The 20,633-nt window shown below is 36.5% G+C and overlaps 1 protein-coding gene across 22 annotated transcripts in view; it reads left to right on the top strand.

Moving 5' to 3' along the window:
• Nucleotides 1-20,633, top strand: part of ablim1b (actin binding LIM protein 1b) — an 82,042-nt gene that overhangs the window by 16,991 nt on the left and 44,418 nt on the right. For 3 of the 22 annotated variants that reach the window (XM_058794276.1, XM_058794264.1, XM_058794261.1), the window contains exons 1-2: nucleotides 10,648-13,177; nucleotides 15,960-16,094. In XM_058794276.1, coding sequence (XP_058650259.1) covers nucleotides 13,060-13,177; nucleotides 15,960-16,094 — 253 coding nt within the window. In that variant the 5' untranslated portion in view covers nucleotides 10,648-13,059. Of the gene's footprint in view, nucleotides 1-2,895; nucleotides 3,405-10,642; nucleotides 13,178-15,959; nucleotides 16,095-20,633 lie in introns of those variants that run through there. The other 19 variants (XM_058794273.1, XM_058794278.1, XM_058794268.1 and 16 more) reach the window with 12 other exon arrangements.

Genomic DNA, 20,633 nt, shown 5'->3' with positions numbered 1-20,633 from the left:
ATTTGTGTTTATAAGGCAGTGGGATGTGAGGCTAATCTAAAGTCTGAGCTGGATCATAGCACTATCCCGCTGGCAGGATTATGGCTGAAATGGTGGACTCATTCCTGACAAATCTTCCCATTAGTCTGCAGAGGTCTCTTTTTTTACAATCACTCATCTTTATGCCATATACTGGTATTGTAAATGTTTAATTTGTCATTGCATCCTGGAGTAACATACTGACGTATTTATTTATACAGTCTTAGGACATAACTTGTGTCTTTTTTTACACATTTTATTTGTGTGTTTTCATCTATATAATATAATCTGCAATACTTTTGTTAAAACTACACTTTGCTTTTGTTTTTGCAACAGTTATTTTCTAGAACGTGGTATATAAATCCATTCTCGTTAGTGTGTTCATTGTAATCTTGCATAATTCAGTCATTTCCAGATGCAGATGACGTGTGTGGTCTTACTGGATGTTATCCTGCTTTATGTAAGGAAATATTTGCTGTATATTTTGAATAATTTGAGAACTGATGAAATGAGAGATTGGAAAGAGGTTCCTCATCTGCATAGACGTGCATGGATGCGTAAACCTGACTGTTAATGTTTGACACTTGAGCTCAGAGAGTGCCAGCTCATAGAAGGGAAACAGTGCATACAGTAATTGTGGCTTCACTCGACCAATCAATCATTTATAGCCAAGGCAAGTCTGGATCCCCGCTGTGTAGCCCTTCAGAGATGCCCTGAAGCCAAAGGTATCATAGTGTTATTCCTCTGTTCCACATGTGCTACTCTTCCATAGCAGTACTGTGCTGCAGACATTGTAAGGGTTTGGGTTTGTGTTTTTTGGACAAAATAGGTGAGAAAAATCCCTTTTTTTTTTTTTTTGGCCCAACTGAAACATCCTAGCAACCATCCTAGAACATGTTAGCAATCACATAGAAACACATGAAAACCCCTCAGAACATCAATATACTGTAGTTCAATTACTATTATTCGTTTCTATTCGCTGTCTTGTGTTTCAGAATGAGATATAAGAAAATGATGTTTGTTATTCTGAAACAAGCATTGAAGCATTAGCCATAGTAGCATTTTGTAGTGTTGTACATATGGAGAGCAATGACAGTGGTCTAGCTGTGTTCTTGTTGCTTTGGCTCAGTTCCTTCTCTTTGCTCTTGCTTGTTGACAAAATATTCAGCTGTTTTCTTCTTTCTAATGATATAGACTTCAAGTTCCTCTATTTATCCAACACCTGCTGTCTGTGGCCTTCTCATGCTGACACCCTCTGTCTCTCTCTCTCTCTCTCTCACACACACATCCTCCCTTATTTAAAATTCAGTTAATCTCCTTTAACCATATCAACCCATATACGGCTGTTTCTTAGGCTATGGACACTTTTGTCCCTGTTGGCTGGTTTGTCTTTAACAGTGTCCACATTATTGCATGTTTATCTGAACCATAATGTAACCAACAAATGTAATTTCCAACACGCCTCAATGTATGTATTGTGTGGAAATTACATTTTATATAATGGATTATAATGGCTGATTGATTCATAGCTGTGCATAATTTGGCTAAATTAAGGCTTTTTTAAATGACACTTTGATTTACAAGTGATGTTAATCTTTGTAATCGTTTTCGTCACAGTATACAGCATATTTCAGCTGATCTTTACTGTTGTCTCCTTGGTAAACATGTACACTTACTTTTGAAACTTTATTAGAGGCAAAATCATTGGTTGTGATGGAAATCATGGCTGAGGGAAGTTTTTTTTTTTTTTTGATTTTAAGAAAAGTCTGATTTGGGACCAGAATAAAATAAAACCTACATACAGTATAGCAAGATTTTCAAAAGTAGTATTTAAAAAATGTGTTTTAATATGACTTTTACATCTCAAAAAGGTTTTAGTAAAAAAAAAAAAAAAAATGTTTCAGGATCAATAAGGGTCAGTAAGATTTAAATAAATGAATAAATAAATACATTTATTAAGCAAGGACACAATAAACTGATTAAAAGAGATTCTGTGCTTTTGAACTTTCTAAAGAATCCTGAAAGAAATGTATCACAGTTTCCATAAAAAAAAAATATTTAGCAACCCAGCCATTTGATCATAAAAAGAAATATTTATCAGCATATTGTAATGATTTCTGAAGAATCATGTGACACTGAATTCGGAAGTAATAACTGCTGAAAATTCAGCTTTGCCATCACAAGAATATATTTTAAAGTATATTAAAATAGAAAACAGTTGCTTAATAAATCATACTAATATTTCACAGCATTACTGTTTATGCTGTTTTTTGATCAAATAAATGCAGCATTGGTGAGCATATAAGACTTTCAAAAATATAGAAGAATCTTACTGACCCTAAACTTTAGAACAGTATGTCTCAGTCTCATACAAAATACGGAGCTAAAAAGTGTATACACGTACCACCTCTTTTCTGTGAGTACCAAGACTTCTGGGTAATTCGTCAGAGCAGCCCCATTCTCTCAGTACACGCTACCCATAGTGACGCCAGTGCACCGTTGTGAATATTAATAACGCCTCTCAATAAACTCCCCAATTCAATTGTCGACCTAGTAATCCTATAATCTACAGCCATGACGCGTGGATAGTCCGGAAAGAGACTAGCTGATCCCTCAAAGGCCAGCGATAGCATATCACAGTTGTCCTGTTTTACCCTTATACATACGTGGGTCAATGAAAGCGAATTATAGTCCAGCTAATTCATCCGCAACAAACAGGTTCAAGTTGTAAAAGCAGCAGTCAGCACTTCACTGAAATAAACACAGCTAATCAGAGCATGTGAGGAACAATGGGAGGGAGACAATATGTAAGTGTGAGAGAGAGAGAGAGAGAGAGAGAGAGAGAGAGAGAACAGGAAAGAATAGAAATATGCAGTATATTAAACTGAGTCACATGTGCCTGTCCCCTCCATCTCTGTTTGAAGAATTTAAGGTGGTGTCTCGAACTGGGAGGGATTACGGCTGTGGAATCTGCATTTGTCACACACGGCAGCTGCAACCTGGTTATTTCAGAAGAGCCAGGGCAGAGTCCACAAGCACACACACACACACACACACACACACGGTATGCGTGTGTATGAGGAGAGGGGGGGCTGCTCGAGAAACGAAGACCAAGCCAGCAGTTGCTGAGCGGCTGCTTAGTTTGAGAGTGCAAGCTCTTTCAATCCGTTCCTCTGCTGTCATCTTGCCGTTGCCTTGCTCTCTCTCTCTCTTTCTCTCTCTCGCTCTCTCTTCCGTCGTCTCCTCACGTTTGGATTCAGTGGGGGAATAAAGCAGGAGAACCCAAGGAAGAAAGCAGGCAGGAGGAAGCAGCTCTCTCCCTCTGATCCTCCTCATCAGAGCCCCAGCAGACACTGAGGAGCCAATGGTCATGGTGAAGGAGAAAGGTAGCATGGCATTGCACAGCACTGGGTGGGGACCAGGAGAGAGAGCTCATGCAGAGGGAGAAAACCAGGCCAGCATGTGGGAGATTTGCGTGCGTGTTGGATGTAGGGAGGACAGTTTGCTGCTTTAGAAGGATTGCGGTGTATAAAAATGAATGAGATACTGCAGAAGGGAACATAGTGGTACTAGTGATTAACTGATATATTGGACAGGGTGATTAACTGGTAGTCATTAAGCTATTTTCAGATTGTTGATAACTCTTGCTTGATAGATTTCTCAACAGAAAGTAATATTTCACTAATGTTAGTTTGGAAATCTACCGACACTTTTGTCAATGGATAGTGTGCTTTTTTGTTTATTTTTTTAATAACGTGTAAATGAAGTGAAACTCAGTTGATAGTGTGCATTTCTGCTGTTATTATTTTAATTATTTTTAAGCATATATATTGTGTAAAATAAATGTAAAATGGTGCATGTTTTAAATCATTTTGAGGATATTTTGCGCTTTTTTATAATGTAAAACACTTATAATGTAAAATTCATTTTGAGTATTTATTGTGTATTTTAAGTGTAAAACACAATAAATTTACTAATTTCGCTTAATTCGTTGTTTGCTACCATTGTTTTGTTAATTTTATTGGTATGATGGATATGAGCCACCTTGCTCTCTAGATACCTTTGTTAGCATTTGGTGTTAAAAAGCTCATGTTGGTCGACCACATAGTGGTGTGAATATGAGAAAGCTTGTGTTTTTGTATTTGTTTACAGTTAATGCTAATGCTAATTATGAATTGTAGTCTGTGTGTGTTTGTCTTGGGTTGGTCTTAAAGATGATTATTTTACCACTAAATCGCTTCTCAGCATGTGGGCTGCACATTGTGCTGTACAAACATAATGTGTGTTTATTATTATCCAAAAGACCATTTTATAGACTTTTCTGTTTATATATCATCATTTGTGTGGTCTGGTACATATTTTACACATTCTAGTCTAAATAATACAGAGATTGCTAGGTCTATTGGTTGTGTGTGAATGTGCAGGACTTTTATGCTGGGAGTTCTTTGTGAATATTAAGTGGCAGTAACTTCAGAAGTTTCATGTTATTTGATGAGGGAAGCCGCATTATAGCAGGAACATCTGGTGAATCTTAAACGCTTCATTATCATGTTTACTCAGGCCTCAGGACCACACTGCCTGATTAAAACTATACAGTGAAAAGCACCCAAAATAGGACAAAAAAACTGACTGTTATTCAACAAAAGGAGCTTCTGATGGCACAGTTTCTAGCAGAGATGTTGTGTAACACTATGTAGGAATTTAGCAGGCTATTGAATTATTAACTGAATGCAGGCAGCGCACAGTGCGTTCCTGTTTGGGATTTCTCCGGAAAAAGGGTTGTTTCCCGAAGAAAGCCCTTGTCACGACTCGGAGACGGAGGCGAAGGATGTTTCGTAGCAGCGATGTGCGTGTGTTTTGAAAAGTAGATCATGCTTTAGTAAAAGCTAATAGTGGTCTGCGCAGGATGAGGGAGGGGGAGCGAGGGAAAGAGACATGAGAAGAGAGAGAGAGACTAAGAGAGAATGAACTCAATAATGCATTTAGCCTATCGCTGTAGCCATGGCAACTGGGCGATGACTGGTCTGTTGCTGAGGCCGTACCCCGTGTGAATCACAGCACAACACACAATGCAAACCCACCTCACACACCTGTATTTACACACAAACACGTGTATGTCAGTGCTTTCATACGTATATGGCGCATAATGCATGCATGGAGTTTAGTTCAGTGCATTAACACACAGGCTAGCTGCCATAAGCTAATACACAAACAAAAGCATACTACAACATTTCTACAATATTTTAAATGATAAATTAATATTATTTCAAATATATTGTTCAGAAATTTTGTTTTAAATGAATTTAATATTACACTGCCATATTGTTCTAAAAATATGTATATAATATTTTTATATTAATTCATTCATTGATTAATATATTAATTACATTTAAAATATAATACATTATTTTAAATATAGTATAAAAATACATGAATTCATAAAATATTAACAATCAAGTCTTTATTTACAGGAAAACTGAAGGAAACTTAATGCCTATTTTTTAACGTCTCATTAAATTTATTCAAATATTATTCTACTGTATCATTGGCCAACTGCAATCTCATTCCCCACTGTGCCAGATTTACAGATTGTCCATTTCCTCCATGCATGCAGCTGGGTAGTGTCTGAGCCTGGCTTAGCAATGAAATCACATTCACACACACTCACACACACAGACAGATCCAAACTCCACTCAACATTTGCTTGAATACTCTCTGTACTATCAGTAGTTAAATGGGAATGCTCACGTTGGACTCACGTCAAAGGCACATAACTCTGATAACCTTTCCATAAATAGTCACAGAGAGCTTCACATGATTGTAAATGAGGCTGTTGATCTAAAAAGGTATTGTTCTGTATTAGAAGAATGGATATACCAGTTTTGTAGCCCTATATTTTAGGACAGGATATTTTAGGATAATGATAGTTAGCCAAAGACATGGTCTCTAAGGACTGTTTCTGACTGCACATATTTATTTCACTAACCATATGAAAGGGTTATAGGCCTAGTATTCACATTGTATGCATAAACAGTTTGTCTGCTACATTGAGCCAATGTTTTTTTTTTTTTTTGCCCACTTAGCTGTCACGGTTGAGCACTGTGACGAGACGAGGAAACGAGAGGTAAATTTCAAAATAAACTCTTTTTCCACAAAAAAAAGAGTCTTTAATCCACAATCCAACAGGGGTAACACAAGGCAGGGAGAGACTCACATGAACACAACATCGACATTAATACCGGACGCTGGACAGTGGAAAACAAAGGGTTTAAGTAACAGAAGCTAAACAAGGTAATTAATCAAACACAGGTGGAACAGAATAAACTAAATGGGGACTTGACGGGAACAGGAACAGGAAAACCAAAAATAGGCATTAAGGGAACACGAGGGAGAACTAATTCTGCATTCACGTGCTATCGGAATTCAATTCAATTTAAATTTAAATTTTCACTTTATTGTTGGAATTTCTTCCAAAAATGGTCTCGCATCCCATAGCATTTACTGTCAAACATTAATTCACAGCAGTACACATTATACAATACAACACACACACACAAAAGTACACATTGGTACACATCCATCTGCAATGCAAAAAGCTTAAGTACCTTCCATTCCTCAGAATCTTGCTGCCTACTTAGACCCCCTATGGAACGGCCTTAGAGAGGCCTTATATGGCCACTTTCAGACTAGGAAACTCGTATTTACGATAATTCCGATAGCACGTGAATGCAGCATGGGAAGTCATGGGGAGCACAGACAGAAAACACACACAGACAGTCCTAAGGCGTGACAATAGCACACTGATCTCAGCAGAAATATGTTGAAAATTCTCTTTAAATCTTTTTAACAACCTAAACTTTGACAAAAACAGGCTTTTAAGAAGCAATATAAAATTCTAGAGTACCATTGATTAAAAAAATATATACTTGGGCTTGATATATGTTAACTGCAGTGACAAACAAACACTTTTTTTTGAGTAAATAATTCAGATGATTAAGCAGTTTATAGCTACAGTTTGAGGTTTGAGTGTCGTTACATGTCAATAAATTACCAAATGGATGTAAATGTGATCTAGCTCCTCCATACAAAAGTATAATTAAGAACAATCAAGTTCTTTTCTATCATTCATATCCATTTTTAAAGAAAATACTCAACAGTCACCAAGAAATTACTTTATTTTCTTTATTATGCAGCAGACATATTCAGTATAAAAGCCTTCTGATTTTAATTTTAGCTTCATGATATCAATACAGAAAATATAGCACAGCTAACATCTGACCAAAATGTCAGTCATTTCCTTTTGTGTTAATGTGCCCCAACATTACTGATATGTATTTTATTGGCCTTTTAATGTGAGGGAAAGATCGGAATGACTAATAAGTGTACATATGTGTGTCCATGCCATTATCCCTTGGTCACTGATCTCAGATATGCTTATCACATTTGCTTATCACAATTCTATGTGTCCTTTGCTCAGTTGGTGAGTTAGCTTTATGTATTGGTGTGCATGCTAAAGAGGATATTTAACTCAATGCTTTAATAATAATAATACTTTACCCTGAGACCCAATAGTTACCTCTAAAATCAGACAGACAGCAAAGGGTCTTATGGGGTCAGATTTTAGCATGTTTTTTTTTGAATCAGCAATAAAAAGTCTACACTATCCACAAATTCAGTGATGTTGAATCACATATAAATGTATAAGTCTACTGTAGACTCTATTTTGTTGAATTTATTTCAGGTAAAATATGTAAATTCAATCTACTGGGATTGATTCCCACTACAATATCCCAAAGCCCCAGTATATGACACATTGCTGACTAAAACTATGAGATTTTATATTAGGCTATATATCGATCTTCATCAGCGAAAGTTTTCCAAAGCCAAAATACTGATAATATTGCACTAGAGAGCACTGGTGCAGTGTTCTGCTGTATTTATTTCACTTTTATTAAGAATTATTTTTACGGTGTTGGTTTTTGACATAGTGTATGTAGTCTTGTACCCGTTTAGTAGATGAAGCTGTTCAAAGAGTACGATAGCAGTTGCAGATGAAAGATGAAAGATGAAAATCAATACTATGATACAATCAGTATGTGTAAATATGTTCTACTTTGAAGTTGCATCTATTTTTCACAAATAGCAAGAAACACTTTCTAAGACAGTGCACTACCTTTCAAAAGTTTGAGGTAATTTGCCTTTATTCAGCTAGGATCCATTAAATTGATCAAAAGTAACAGTAAAGACAAATAGAATGTTACAAAATATTTATATTTCAAATAAATGCTTCTTTACACTTTCTATTTCTTTTGCACTTTCTTTTTCTCCTTAAAAATATCAAATTTCCACAGAATTATTAAGCAACACTGTTTTCAACTGTGATAATACTTTTTTTTTTTTCATAGAATTATTACATGGCTGCTGAAATTTCAGATTTGCCATCACAGGAATAAATTACACTTTGAAATAAAATAGAAAATAGAAATAATATTTCACAATATTGCCTTGGTGAGCATATGGCATATATAAATATATATATATATATATATATATATATATATATATATATATAAATCTTACCAGTCCCAAACTTTTGAACAGTAGTGTATTTTGTTTCATACACTTCTATAAAAACTAATTGACTATATTGTGTATTTCTCAGTCCTGAAGAATCTGGCGCATATGAATTTTGATATCTGTTCTGTGTCTATAAGATGTCAACTGAATTTATGGCAGCGGTCATGAGAGACGATATTTATCAGGTACTGCCAACACTGTTCCGTATTCTCGCTCCTCCTCTTGGCCACAGACCCTATTTGTGAGTCTGGATGTGGGCCAGCAATGTGAGGGCCGGCATGACGTTGACTGGAGGGGAGCCAGATGCTCATCACAATACAAATATAATATCAATCCAATACAAAATGATTATGAAAAATGAATATTTCACCTTGAACGCATTACCTGTGGCCAAAAGACAGCAATCAGTCCGGGTCTGTGTCTAAAACAAGCTCTCTTTAGCATCCAGCCCTGACACGTGTGGATTGACCGGTCGTTTGTACTTGGCCAGAGCGCAAAAGGTTAGTAGGGGTCATGTATTGAGTTGAGAGGTGAGCTAATGCTGAGATTAGTACAGGGTTGTTGTAAGGTTAAACTCTACTAAAATTAGCAGAGGTGAAACAATCTCTCAGACAAAAGGATGTTTAGACCTTCATGGTCTGAGTTGAGGAGGAATGTATTGTATGTGTAGTTTGAAAATGGCTGCTGGAGGCAGTGGTGAGGAGTAAAACATTGACTCACTCTGTTCACACAAATACACACACTCATTCTGAGTCAGAACGCGAGTTGAGCTCAAAAGACACTTTTGCCTCAGGATTGAATAACCCTCTCTACTTACACAGCCTGCAATAATTTTGTGTTAAACTCTACTTAACACCATCACGAGTTTTTAAATGTGTTCATGTGTATCATGTGTTTCATGTGTGTTAATGGACAGATAGCATACATTAAATCACCACGGGTCTGCGTTTTCATTTGTTTTTGCGCAGCAGTAGAGCTGGGTGCTATGACAGCATATACCGTGTGAGATTTTGCTATACTGTGGCAAATGCATTTGTACCAACTGTATTAATATAGAATTCAGTTGATGTTCCGTTGATCAGAATTTAGATTTAGTACTATGTTTTAAATCAGTTGTACAGTTTTCAGTATTTTTAAACTCATATTTAAACTCATATTACATATTCTGAAGTTGTTTATTGAATGTACATTATGTTTAGTATGATTTTTAAAAATAAATTAATACTTTTATCCAGCAAGGATGCATTAAATTGATCAAAAGTTTTATATTGGTAGAAAAATTTCTACTTTTAATAAATTATTTTCTTTAGAACTTTATATTTATCAATGAAACATAAAAATGCATCACAACTGTTTTCAATATAATAATATGAAATATTTCTTGAGCGCCAAATCAGCATATTAGAATGATTTCTGAAGGATCATGTGACAATGAAGACGTAAGGAGTAATGATGCTGAAAATTAAGCTTTGCCATCACAGCAATAAATAACTGTAGCAGTAATAACATATCACACTATTACTATTATTATTTATTGGAAATTTATTTGTGCATGCTAATTGCCTATTTTTACATTCAGATTACTTTTGTAGTCAACCTTTAAAAACACTAATAATTTAATAATGGTTAAATGTAATCTCCAATAAAACTCAAAATGAATATCATTTTTTTTCCTTTTGATGTAGCATCATGCCATGAGGGTGATATAAGATTTTGTTCATACCATTTACCATGTTCTTAAATTATACTGCTGATCTTATCCATGAAAAACGAGGCAATCACATTTCTGTGTACTGTTCATAAAACCAGTCTTTTCGTGCCACAATTTAAGGATCTTTTATAGCCTTTTTACATGTAAATATGTCTTGCCACATGTTTCATGAATGAGGCTCATAGTGTTTGTGTTTCAGGAAGCCTCAGTGTTTAGCTGTGCTGTTCTTCACCACCTGCCCACATTCCCTCACATCTGCGTCGAGCGTGACAGAATAGAGGTAGCATACTCTGCCTTTGGCTGAATGCAGAGAACACATACTGTAGCAGTGTCCAAATCTGCTTTTTGTGTGTCTGCCTAATTTAGCTACGGTGTGAGCTGTTGTACTAGTTACAGCATATGTCAGGAAACTCTCCTAGTTTAGCCCATCTGCATGATTGAAACACGAAACATTCATTCTTAGCTTGCCGTTGTCTGTCAACATTGCAGCTTCACTCTGGGGTTCCACCGTACAAGCTCCCGGTGTCATGCTGTTACCGCCCTGGTATGGCTGGTTGCTATAGTAACAGCTGTCTCGGGTGGAGGGGGCTAGTTTAAGACAAAATCCTGTGCTTCAGATTCAAGGGCTGGTAGGAACATTCTTGAGCACAAAACCCTGCCAGAATCTTATCGTTACTGATTAGTGGTTCGCTCACCACCACGTCCAGACAGAGGGGAAATTCCTGTCATCCACGACAACTTCAGCAAAGAAAAAATAAGGGATGTTGTCCATTTCTTTACATTATACCGCGTACAGTGTTGGGTGTAACTAGTTACTAAGCAATTAGTTACTGTATTTTAATTACTTTAAAAGTAAAGTGGGATTACTCTTATTTTTTCTGTAATTTAATTACAGTTACTTCTTATGTAATTGAACTTAATACTGTATAGACTGTAGAACATTTATATACTATACAGTAGTGGATTTAACATTAAAAAAAAAAAATTTAAAGTCTAACCTTAAAATGCATACTTTTGTGTACCCTTTTCACTTTAAATAATTTGGTGAGTTAATAAGAATATTGGTAACACTTTAGTGTCCAGTTCTCACTATTAACTAGTTGGTAATTTGCATGAATATTACTGGGATATTGGCTGTTTATTATTACTTAAAAACATATTAATGTCTTATTCTGCAAGACCTTATTCTAAGTCCTTAATCCTAGCCAATTCATAAACTTAACAACTACTTTACTAAGTATTAATAAGCAGTAATTAGGAGAGTATTGAGGCAAAAGTCATACTTAATAGTTAGTTAATAGTGAGAATTGGACTCTAATCTAAAGTGTGACCAGAATAATTTATGTAGTTAATTATTATTTATTTGAAATAATTCAAAGAACTGTTTCATGTCTGTCCTTGTATCATTAACTTGTCGAGGTTGATATAGGATTTAGAAAGTAATAAGTAATTAAATACTTTTTGGAGTAATTTGTACAGTAATCTAATTACACTATTGAAGATGTAATTAGTTATTAGTAATTAATTACTTTTTTAGAGTTACTTACCCAACACTGACCGCATATAAGAACTTCCTTACTGTTCTTAAAATAAGGGCAATTTTTATGTGCATTCAAACTTCAAATGTGACATTTGCATCGTTCAAGTGTGTGGTGGTGTTACAAAAATAGAATTGTGAGATGTAAATACAGAATTCTGTGAAAAATTTGAATTGCGAGATGTAAACTCAGAATTCTGAAAAAAGTTGTGAGAATTCCGAGACATAAACTTGAAATTGCAGGAGAAAAAGTCTGAATCGTGATGTAAAAAGTTGCAGTAACCTTTTTTTCATTCCATGGTGGAAACAGGCTTACATATTTTATTGTGCAATAACCAACAGTGCTAGCCTTGATCAAGTGTTTTTAACACAAGTAGTGATTTATGGGGCAGCTAAACCACGTACAAATGTGGGAGACAGAAAACTCAAGGTCTTGTAAATTATGTTGCATTCAAAGTTCAAGTCTAATGAACCTTCAAATTTGTATCACGTGATGATGCATGACCAACAGATGATTGATACGTCACAGCATGAAGTTTATCGGAATTAAAAGTACACAAACTTCAGATCTGCAGGATTACAGCACTGCAGTAATTTGGAGCAGATTGCATGTTTACATTTTGGATGCATTTTATGTGGAACTATGTTTTGTTTTTGTTTTTTTCAGAAAGACATCACAGTGTGTGATTTCATATTGTCTGTAGAAATTTTGTGCACTCAAAGTCTAGCGTGACCATAGCTTTTTAGATTGCATGGCAGTTTCTTGTGCACACATGAACAGAACACAAGCCTTGATGTCCAATTCATGATCACTTGACTCTTTTAATGCAAGTTTCCTCATAACTTAATGGTTTGAATCAGATTCACTCAGTCTGATGTCCTCAGTTGTGATTTTTCTGTTATGTCGAAATTAAAATGAGCTGGGAGTTATTATGCAAAATCCACTTACATGGTGTTTGGACATAAATGTGTGTTGACAGTGTGTGAACACAACCACCCTACAATAATAAAAATCCACCCACTCATTTTTTAATCCGCTTTAAACCAAGTCAGTCTCACTAGGCCTGCCGTTTTGAGTCTCACCGCAGTGTGACGTCACATTTCGGAGGGCGGGGCCAAGGGGGTTGATTGACAGCCCTGCATTGCTATAGTTTCCGCCCTCAGCGGTTACACTGTCCTTCATTTTTTCCGCGGGCGAGCAGATGTAACGTCAACAATGTCTCACAAGCACTCCCAATGCTCTGTGTTTGCATGTAAGAATGAACATAAGAGTCTTCATTTTCTCCAAACATCTGAGCAGCTGAGGACGCTGTGGATTATTTTCATTTTTCAAGGTAATGCGCCTCAAAATCTACCTAAATACGTATATCACTCCAGACTCCTTTGTGAATGTCATATCGTTAGTGCTTAGCGTTTCAACCATATTTGTGTGCGTACATTAAGTATTTTTTAACTGATCTTGTCACTAGTTCGTGCGTTCGTAGCGCGAGATTCGTTCGGTAACGCGGTCACGCGGCTCGTCCATTGATCCGTGCGCGAGCTCTGTAACATTGCGCTGTTTCGTCCCATTTCAGTGCATTTGGCTTCCCATATGTACGGCTGAACACCGGTTCGCTCGCTCTGTTACGTTTCTTCTACCGGCTGTGTTTATTGCTGCATATATGCAATGCAGAGAGAGACACGTACGCGACGCCCTCTTCTGGAGACTGGGCAGGAACATATGCAGCTCATTTGCATTAAAGCTGAAATTACATTAATATGATAATAAATGATCTGTGGGGAATTTTGGGGTGAAACTTCACAGACACATTCTGGGGACACCCGAGGCCAATATTACATCTTGTAAAAAGGGGCATAATAGGTGCCCTTTAAGGTTCACAAGTTTTATCAAGTGACTGTTTGTTCAAATGACATTTAAACAAAAATATGTACTTATTCTAAAAAATAATTCAAATAATTAAAAAAATTATATGTATAAATGTAAAAAATTTTAGTATTAGCTATTGAAAACAGGTTTTTAATGAATTTAATATGAGTTTAATTAAGTCATGAGGCATATGTGACAGCAAAAGAAATATATGATTAGGAGACATACAGGATTTGACATTTTATTTACATAGTGGAGACTCTTTTGGGTGGCAATATTATGTAAGCACATGGCCTGATAAGGAGCAGCGAGTGATGGTGGGAGGGAGATTCTTTATTTTTAATCTTGCACATGCTTTCAAGTGGCCAACGATTAGATTAGAGAGGCATGCGTTTACTCTCCAATTGAACAGGAGATATAAAGTGAAGAAGTGTCATTCTGGAGTGAGAGAGACGGAGAGTACAGGTTCCTGTGATTTTAAGAGTAGCAGTAAATGTCAAAAGGAGGAAGGATAGCGAGAGTAAGGAAAGATTTGTAGCTAAAGTTACGCTAAAGATTTGTAGTCACGCTAATGAGAAGCCACTCTGAAAGGTTCAGAGCTCTTTTCGTTCGAATTAACTTTAGCTTTTGAGTGCCACCAGGTTTAGAACAGCAGCTTTGAGTGGACACTGTCTTGGCCTGATGACCTTGAACAAATATGGCACAGTAAAGCCTTAAGTGAAACTCAGTACGCAAACACAGATACTGCGAGAAACAGATTGAAGTATTGTGAGCCTCAGCACACAGCTCATCCATTATTTCTGTCTGTGGAACGTCTGCTCTCCTTCAGGATATGTAATTATCAAGATTATAAACAACTGAAGAGCGTACTTGAGGTTTAATGTCTGTTTATAGTGGTGTTTATGTTTTAAAGGAATAGTGCACCCAAAAATGAAAAACGAAAATGATTTTGGTTTAATTATTCTTTATGCTGTTGTGTCCGCAGGCTAACATGTCAGAAGTTAGTAAACGGCAAAGCACAAATGACTCATGACCTTCGTTATGCAACTGTACCGACTCTAAATGACACTTGTGATGAGCAGTACAGATATGTAAACAACAACACGACTCGTGCGAGCAAGTGTGAGCACCTCTCCATGTGGCTGTGATAACCACTGCGTGGCAGCCAGCTTGTCCTGCTGATTACTCCAAAAAAAAAAACTCCCAACACCTACTAACACTCCTCTTACACCCACACACTGTGATAGCACACAAATCGCGGACATCGGCCCATTGAAACACTTTCTAGCCGGTTACAAGCATTATGTAATGAAGGCTAGTTGAGGTTCAGCCTCGTGTTTATTAGTTTTGCATCTACATGCATATTTATTGCTATGAAAATAACAGCAGTGCTTAAATGCAGGAACAGTGCAGCCAATTATAAAAATAATTAAGGTTTCAATTTTATATAACACTGCCATTTGCTCAAAAAGTAGTTGGACATTACAAACCATTTAAAACCTGCTGTATTTTAACTAATAGTTTATAATGCTCTTAGAGATTCACTCACCTTCAATTTTGTCCTTTTGTGAAATGCATGTCTCAGTAATATAATTTAAATTTATTTATTTTTATTTTTTTCTGAATTACTTGCAGGTTTTTATAAATGATCTAGGTAACACATTGCAATAAAGTAAAAAAATGAAAATTACTAAAGCATTTAATTTAAGTTCAGTCATGTTAATACATTACTTCAAATCAAAAGTGGTGTCTTTTAACATTATTTGTTGGACCTGAGCTAACAATGAACAGTTGTATTTTTATTAACTAACATAACAAAGATCAGCTAGCTCTGCCACAAATATATTGCTCATTGTTAATGTTAGTTAATGGATTACCTAACATAACCTAATGGGACCTTATTGCAAAGTGTTACCATGATTTGTGTGAGACAGAATTTTGTCAACATTAGCTTTAGCATTAGCTTTTACTTGTTGAATGTGGTCAGAATCCATCGCTGGGCTGCAATTTCAATGTCACGATCAAATTACTTATGTAGTACAGCTATACTGTAGGTTGTAGCAGTTTTTTATCTTTAGGTAGCTACAGACCAATTGTTTATACACTTGTTAATGTCAGCTGTTTAAATATTTTGTTGTGAGTTTGAAGCTCATTAATGGGATAATCCTATCCTCTTTATCTGTGTAACAGTGTAGGCTACTTCCAAAACGTAAATCTTTGCTAATCTATGTCTCTGTGTTCTTTAACAGTGGCCCATCCTCAGGAACCGCACCATCCACCAGGAAAACTGGTCATCCAGTGCTATAAGTGTGGGGAGCCATGCAAGGGAGAGGTTCTCCGGGTGCAATCCAAGCACTTCCATATAAAATGTTTCACATGCAAAGGTAAGATCTGTTTACTACACAGTGGCTGTTAGAACGTCTTAATCTATTTGTGAAAACTCCTGACAGCTCATTTCTTGGGTCAAGAATGATGGATTAATATAGTAGAACCAAATTCCACTTTAGCCTGTTTGTTATTGAGGAAGTAGTGTAATTACATTTAGTCATAGCTTCATCCAAGTCAAAAATGTGACCAAAGGATAACCGAACAAAGCTGGCTCTGATAAAGCAGATGGCTTGTGCGGTTGAGTAGAGAGGAACCCAGAACTTCATTACCTGATGAATGAAACCAAAGTTAGTCCAAAGCTGTATCACGCCCCCTCTGCACAACCACGATAATTTAATAAAATGGGCCAGTCACTCTTTGTCCAGACTTCTGTGGTCTTCTGTGTTCATACCTGTTTTACCAGCATCGTTTGGCAGGAGCTATGGGAAAACTGACTGAATTTGTTTGGTGAGTCCTTCTTGAAATGATACAGGCAGGAAGTAGATTGAGTTTGCCATCACACAGTTTTGTTTAGGTCTGTTGTGGTTGTACATTAAGTTTTGACCCTGTTTATTTAGTTGAAGAGTTTTTGGCTGTCTCTCTAAAAGCTTATTTTCATTCTTTGCGCTCCATATGGATTGACCCTCAGGTTGTTTAAGAGAATGTAAGGTTTATGTGGTGGCATGTTGCCAGTCACAAAGAGCAGACAACTCATTTCCTTCTGGAAGCCTCAGCGAGAGCGCAAAAGCTCAGTGTGCCTTCGTTTATGTGCTCTCACAGAAGAAAAATGGTAAGTTTCTGCATTCTTGATTAATGTGCAGCACTTCAATTTGTGAAACATTGAGGACCTGTTGATAGATAACGGTGTCTTCAGCCGTTTGAATGTCATTGCCATGGCAAGCATAATATCAGGTGTCTGCGTCTGGCTGTAAAAACGTTGTTTGAGGGGTCTTGACAATAAATGTCAGTGCGTCCATAAGCTTCTGTTCCCAGCAATCCTTTAAACAGCCCTCAGAAGCTGAGGTCTTTCCAGGTTTTCTTTAATCTCACCTGAGCAATTCACTCCACATGTAGCTCTGCATTAGTCACTAATCGCTGACGCCGCATTAGTTACCTGAAACAAGGTCATAAATGAGAGTGCCGTTTCATCACTTAGATGACTGACTATATATGAGCTTTCCTTCCTTCCTTCCTTCCTTCCTTCTTTCTTTCCTTCAGTTACTCCAGCTTTAGTTTAGCTTTTTAGTTTTAAATCAGTGCATAAAAAGCCAATTCTGGATATTGATGACACTGTCTAAAATAACAGACAAGATTTTCTTAGTCACAAAATGGGAGTGCAGACAGTAACATTTTTTAAAATCAGATTAGTATGCATATTGTGTGCAAGACTAGGAAACATCACAAGATTTACTTCATAAGCACAGAGTGAATGAAAAATTGAAAAAGACCAAAATGGCCTGAACTCGTTCACACCAGCATCTGTCATATGATTGTTCACTTGTACAGTAGAGTTGGGGTGAAAATCTGCAATTCAAAATCTAATTAAGATAATATTTTATCAATAGAACATTTTTTGGAATTGAATAAATATAAAAAATACTGTGACATAAAATGAATAATAAATACTTTAGATTCTGCACTCTTTCTAGGTCACTAATCGAATAATCAAATTAGTGAAATTGGTAATGTGACTCTGTACAGACGGTCAGATGTTCTTGTTTTCAAACTCAAGATGCTCATTGGATCATTCTGAAATCATGCTGGAGAACATGATCATCAGATTTTTCATGCAGCTCAAGTACTTCTGCCATTAAAGAAAAAGATGAAAAAACCAAATACATTCTTAAATTCTTGTTGGTTGTTCGGTTTAACTTTTCACTCAAATTGTTATGCCCTCAGGGGTCAAATGTTATTATTATATATTATTTATTGGTAACACTTTAGTATATGGATGGACCAATTCTCACTGTTAACTAGTTGCTTATTAGCATGCCTATTATTAACATATTGTCTGTTTATTAGTACTTATAAAGCACATATTCTGCATGACCATATTTTACTTCCCTAATTCTACTCAATACCTAAACTTAACAACTACCTTACTAACTATTAATAAGCAACAAATTAGGAGTTTATTGAGACAAATGTCATAGTCAATAGTTTGTTAATGGAGAGAGTTGGACCTATTTATTATATTCAACTTTTTACTCTGTAAGGTCCACAAATTTGGTCCAAGGACGGTATCCAATCGTGGGTGAAGGTTTCCTGCGCGTTCGGCCTTTTCAGCGCGCAAAATTGTTCAGTCTAGGTTAACTTCAAATCTGACTCCATTTTAATATCTAATCTGACTCCATTTTAATATCTAATCTGACTCCATTTTATTATAACATCGAATTTAGGTTGAAATGCAAATTGGTTGTTTGTCTATTTCTAATTAGTATTCTTCTGATATTTGATTATTCTGGTGACTCTTTACTTTATATTTACTCGTTCATTCAGGTGCTCATGTCTCTAACAAGGATACAACATATTCTACTAGAGTCAATAATTACAGAGTAAAACAGAATAAGATCAAATGTAACAATTTATTATCAGTCAGGTAAATATGTATTATGTCAATTACATAGCCAATTCAGAGATATCAGATCATATCAATACAAAACATCGAATTCTCAAAGATAAATCTACGAGTAAAAGATGCATACCTGACTTTATAGAAATACATAGTGTGAAGTATAGAGACACCACACTACGGGCTTCTGGCTACAGATCGCCCGATCCTTTTGCAACACTTCCTTAAGTACCCCAGAACAAGACCAACATCCCCCGAGATGGAGACAGGAGCTAACGATTGGAATTTGCATTGACGAGTTAACACCTTTTGGGACAAAAGGTAATTTTGCATGGAAACCACTTGAAACTGACCTGCCCTCGACAGTATGCAAAATCTCTCTAAACTCTTAGGATCTGTATTACCTTTTAGTTTACTTCTTATAAGAATAAGACCATTGTACCAGTTGCCCTGAGACAATTCAAATGATACCAAACATGACTGTTAATATCACTTGCATTAATGTAGAACATTATATTCCACTATTGACCATTCTGAGTGAGTTGAGTGAAGGGAAGGATGGGTGAGGGAAGGAAGGGGTTGAAAATGCACTGATGCATATGTGAGAGAGGCGTTTTCCTGCATTTTCTCTCAGTGGGATGTGGAGACAGATGTCTGTATGTTAATACACCGTGTTGGTGTTGTCCATCTCAGAAGTTCAAAGTGTCTGAGGTTCTGTAATTCTTACAGTTTCCTCCCTTTGACCACGTGGGTCAATTCCATATGATTCCCAAAGAGGTCACTTGTCAGACACTTGTGGTCCTTGTGATGTAGTATTTGCAGTTGTAGAGGCCTTTAGAAAGGCCTTTGTGTACACCAGTCTCAGCAGGTGCATGTAGCTTGAATTCAGCAGGTGGATGAATGGGTTCAGGTTTTCATATGTCTGGTTGAGGACAACCCGTGTGCATAGTTCATTGAATCAATCCAGGCCTTTTATTGCTTGACGAGTCGTTCCATCATGGAGAAACTTCTGTCTCTAGTGACACCTTCCCTAGGACTTTCTTGCCTCTTTTGTTGAATCTTGTCACCTCAATTGTACAGATTGCTGGGCAGACTCCAACAGGTGAAGGGTTCTCGCTGGTTACACACTGCTTTGTGTGAGACATTTAAACAGCATCTTAATGACTTCACGATTGAACAATGATGAACTTTATGTCATTGAAAATGAGAAGAAAGCTGTGAGATTTGGTACAAGAACTTATAACAAAGCAAAAAACATACGGTAGGTTCATGTCAACAAGTGCAAATGGTACGTTGGGTCTCAGGTGTCTTTTGAGGTCTCATTTCATAAGGTGGTCCCATTTTAAAATAGCCAATTCCTCACTACCACTCTGATGGATTTTAATGGTAGTGGAATTAAAGAATGCTTGGTCTGAGTGGCTCAAATGAAAAGTAGCAAAAAGTCAGTGTAACTTACATATTTATAAAGTTGGTATGCATCATTAAAACATGACAATAATAATAATATTAAATATTCAATCCCAATTACAAAGGTATAGACATATATAGTTCTCCAATGCAAGTCACCTAAGATTTCAAGGTAGTGATCTAAAGTGTGCTTAGGTTTTATACAAGAATGGAGATCCTGGATCCCTTGTAATAGTGTGTGTGTGTGTGTGTGTGTGTGTGTGTTTGTGTGTGTGTGTCATGCAAGCTAAGTCACATTCGATGCCATAGTCAAATTGTACATTTTGTAGCTGATCAACAGAAGTGTCCGCACTCCATGTTTAATCATTTTGATAATGTTTCTGTTATTAGTGATCTGTTGGGAAACCAGCGGGCCCTCTGGTTTGCCAAGACATCCCAATAACCTTTTGAATTTTCATGGCAGATTTGCCTTGTTCATAATTTAACATCATCGATTTGTGACGGTAATCATGCATATGTATATTAGGTGCTTCCCATGAGATGACGGTTGTAAATAGCAATTATTATGTGTCTTTCT

This window comes from Onychostoma macrolepis, chromosome 12 (genome assembly GCF_012432095.1).
Source record: "Onychostoma macrolepis isolate SWU-2019 chromosome 12, ASM1243209v1, whole genome shotgun sequence".
In the NCBI taxonomy this organism is placed as follows: Eukaryota; Metazoa; Chordata; class Actinopteri; order Cypriniformes; family Cyprinidae; genus Onychostoma; species Onychostoma macrolepis.
The sequence above is the reverse complement of the archived record's forward strand: the minus strand, read 5'-3'. Positions and strand labels throughout refer to the sequence as shown.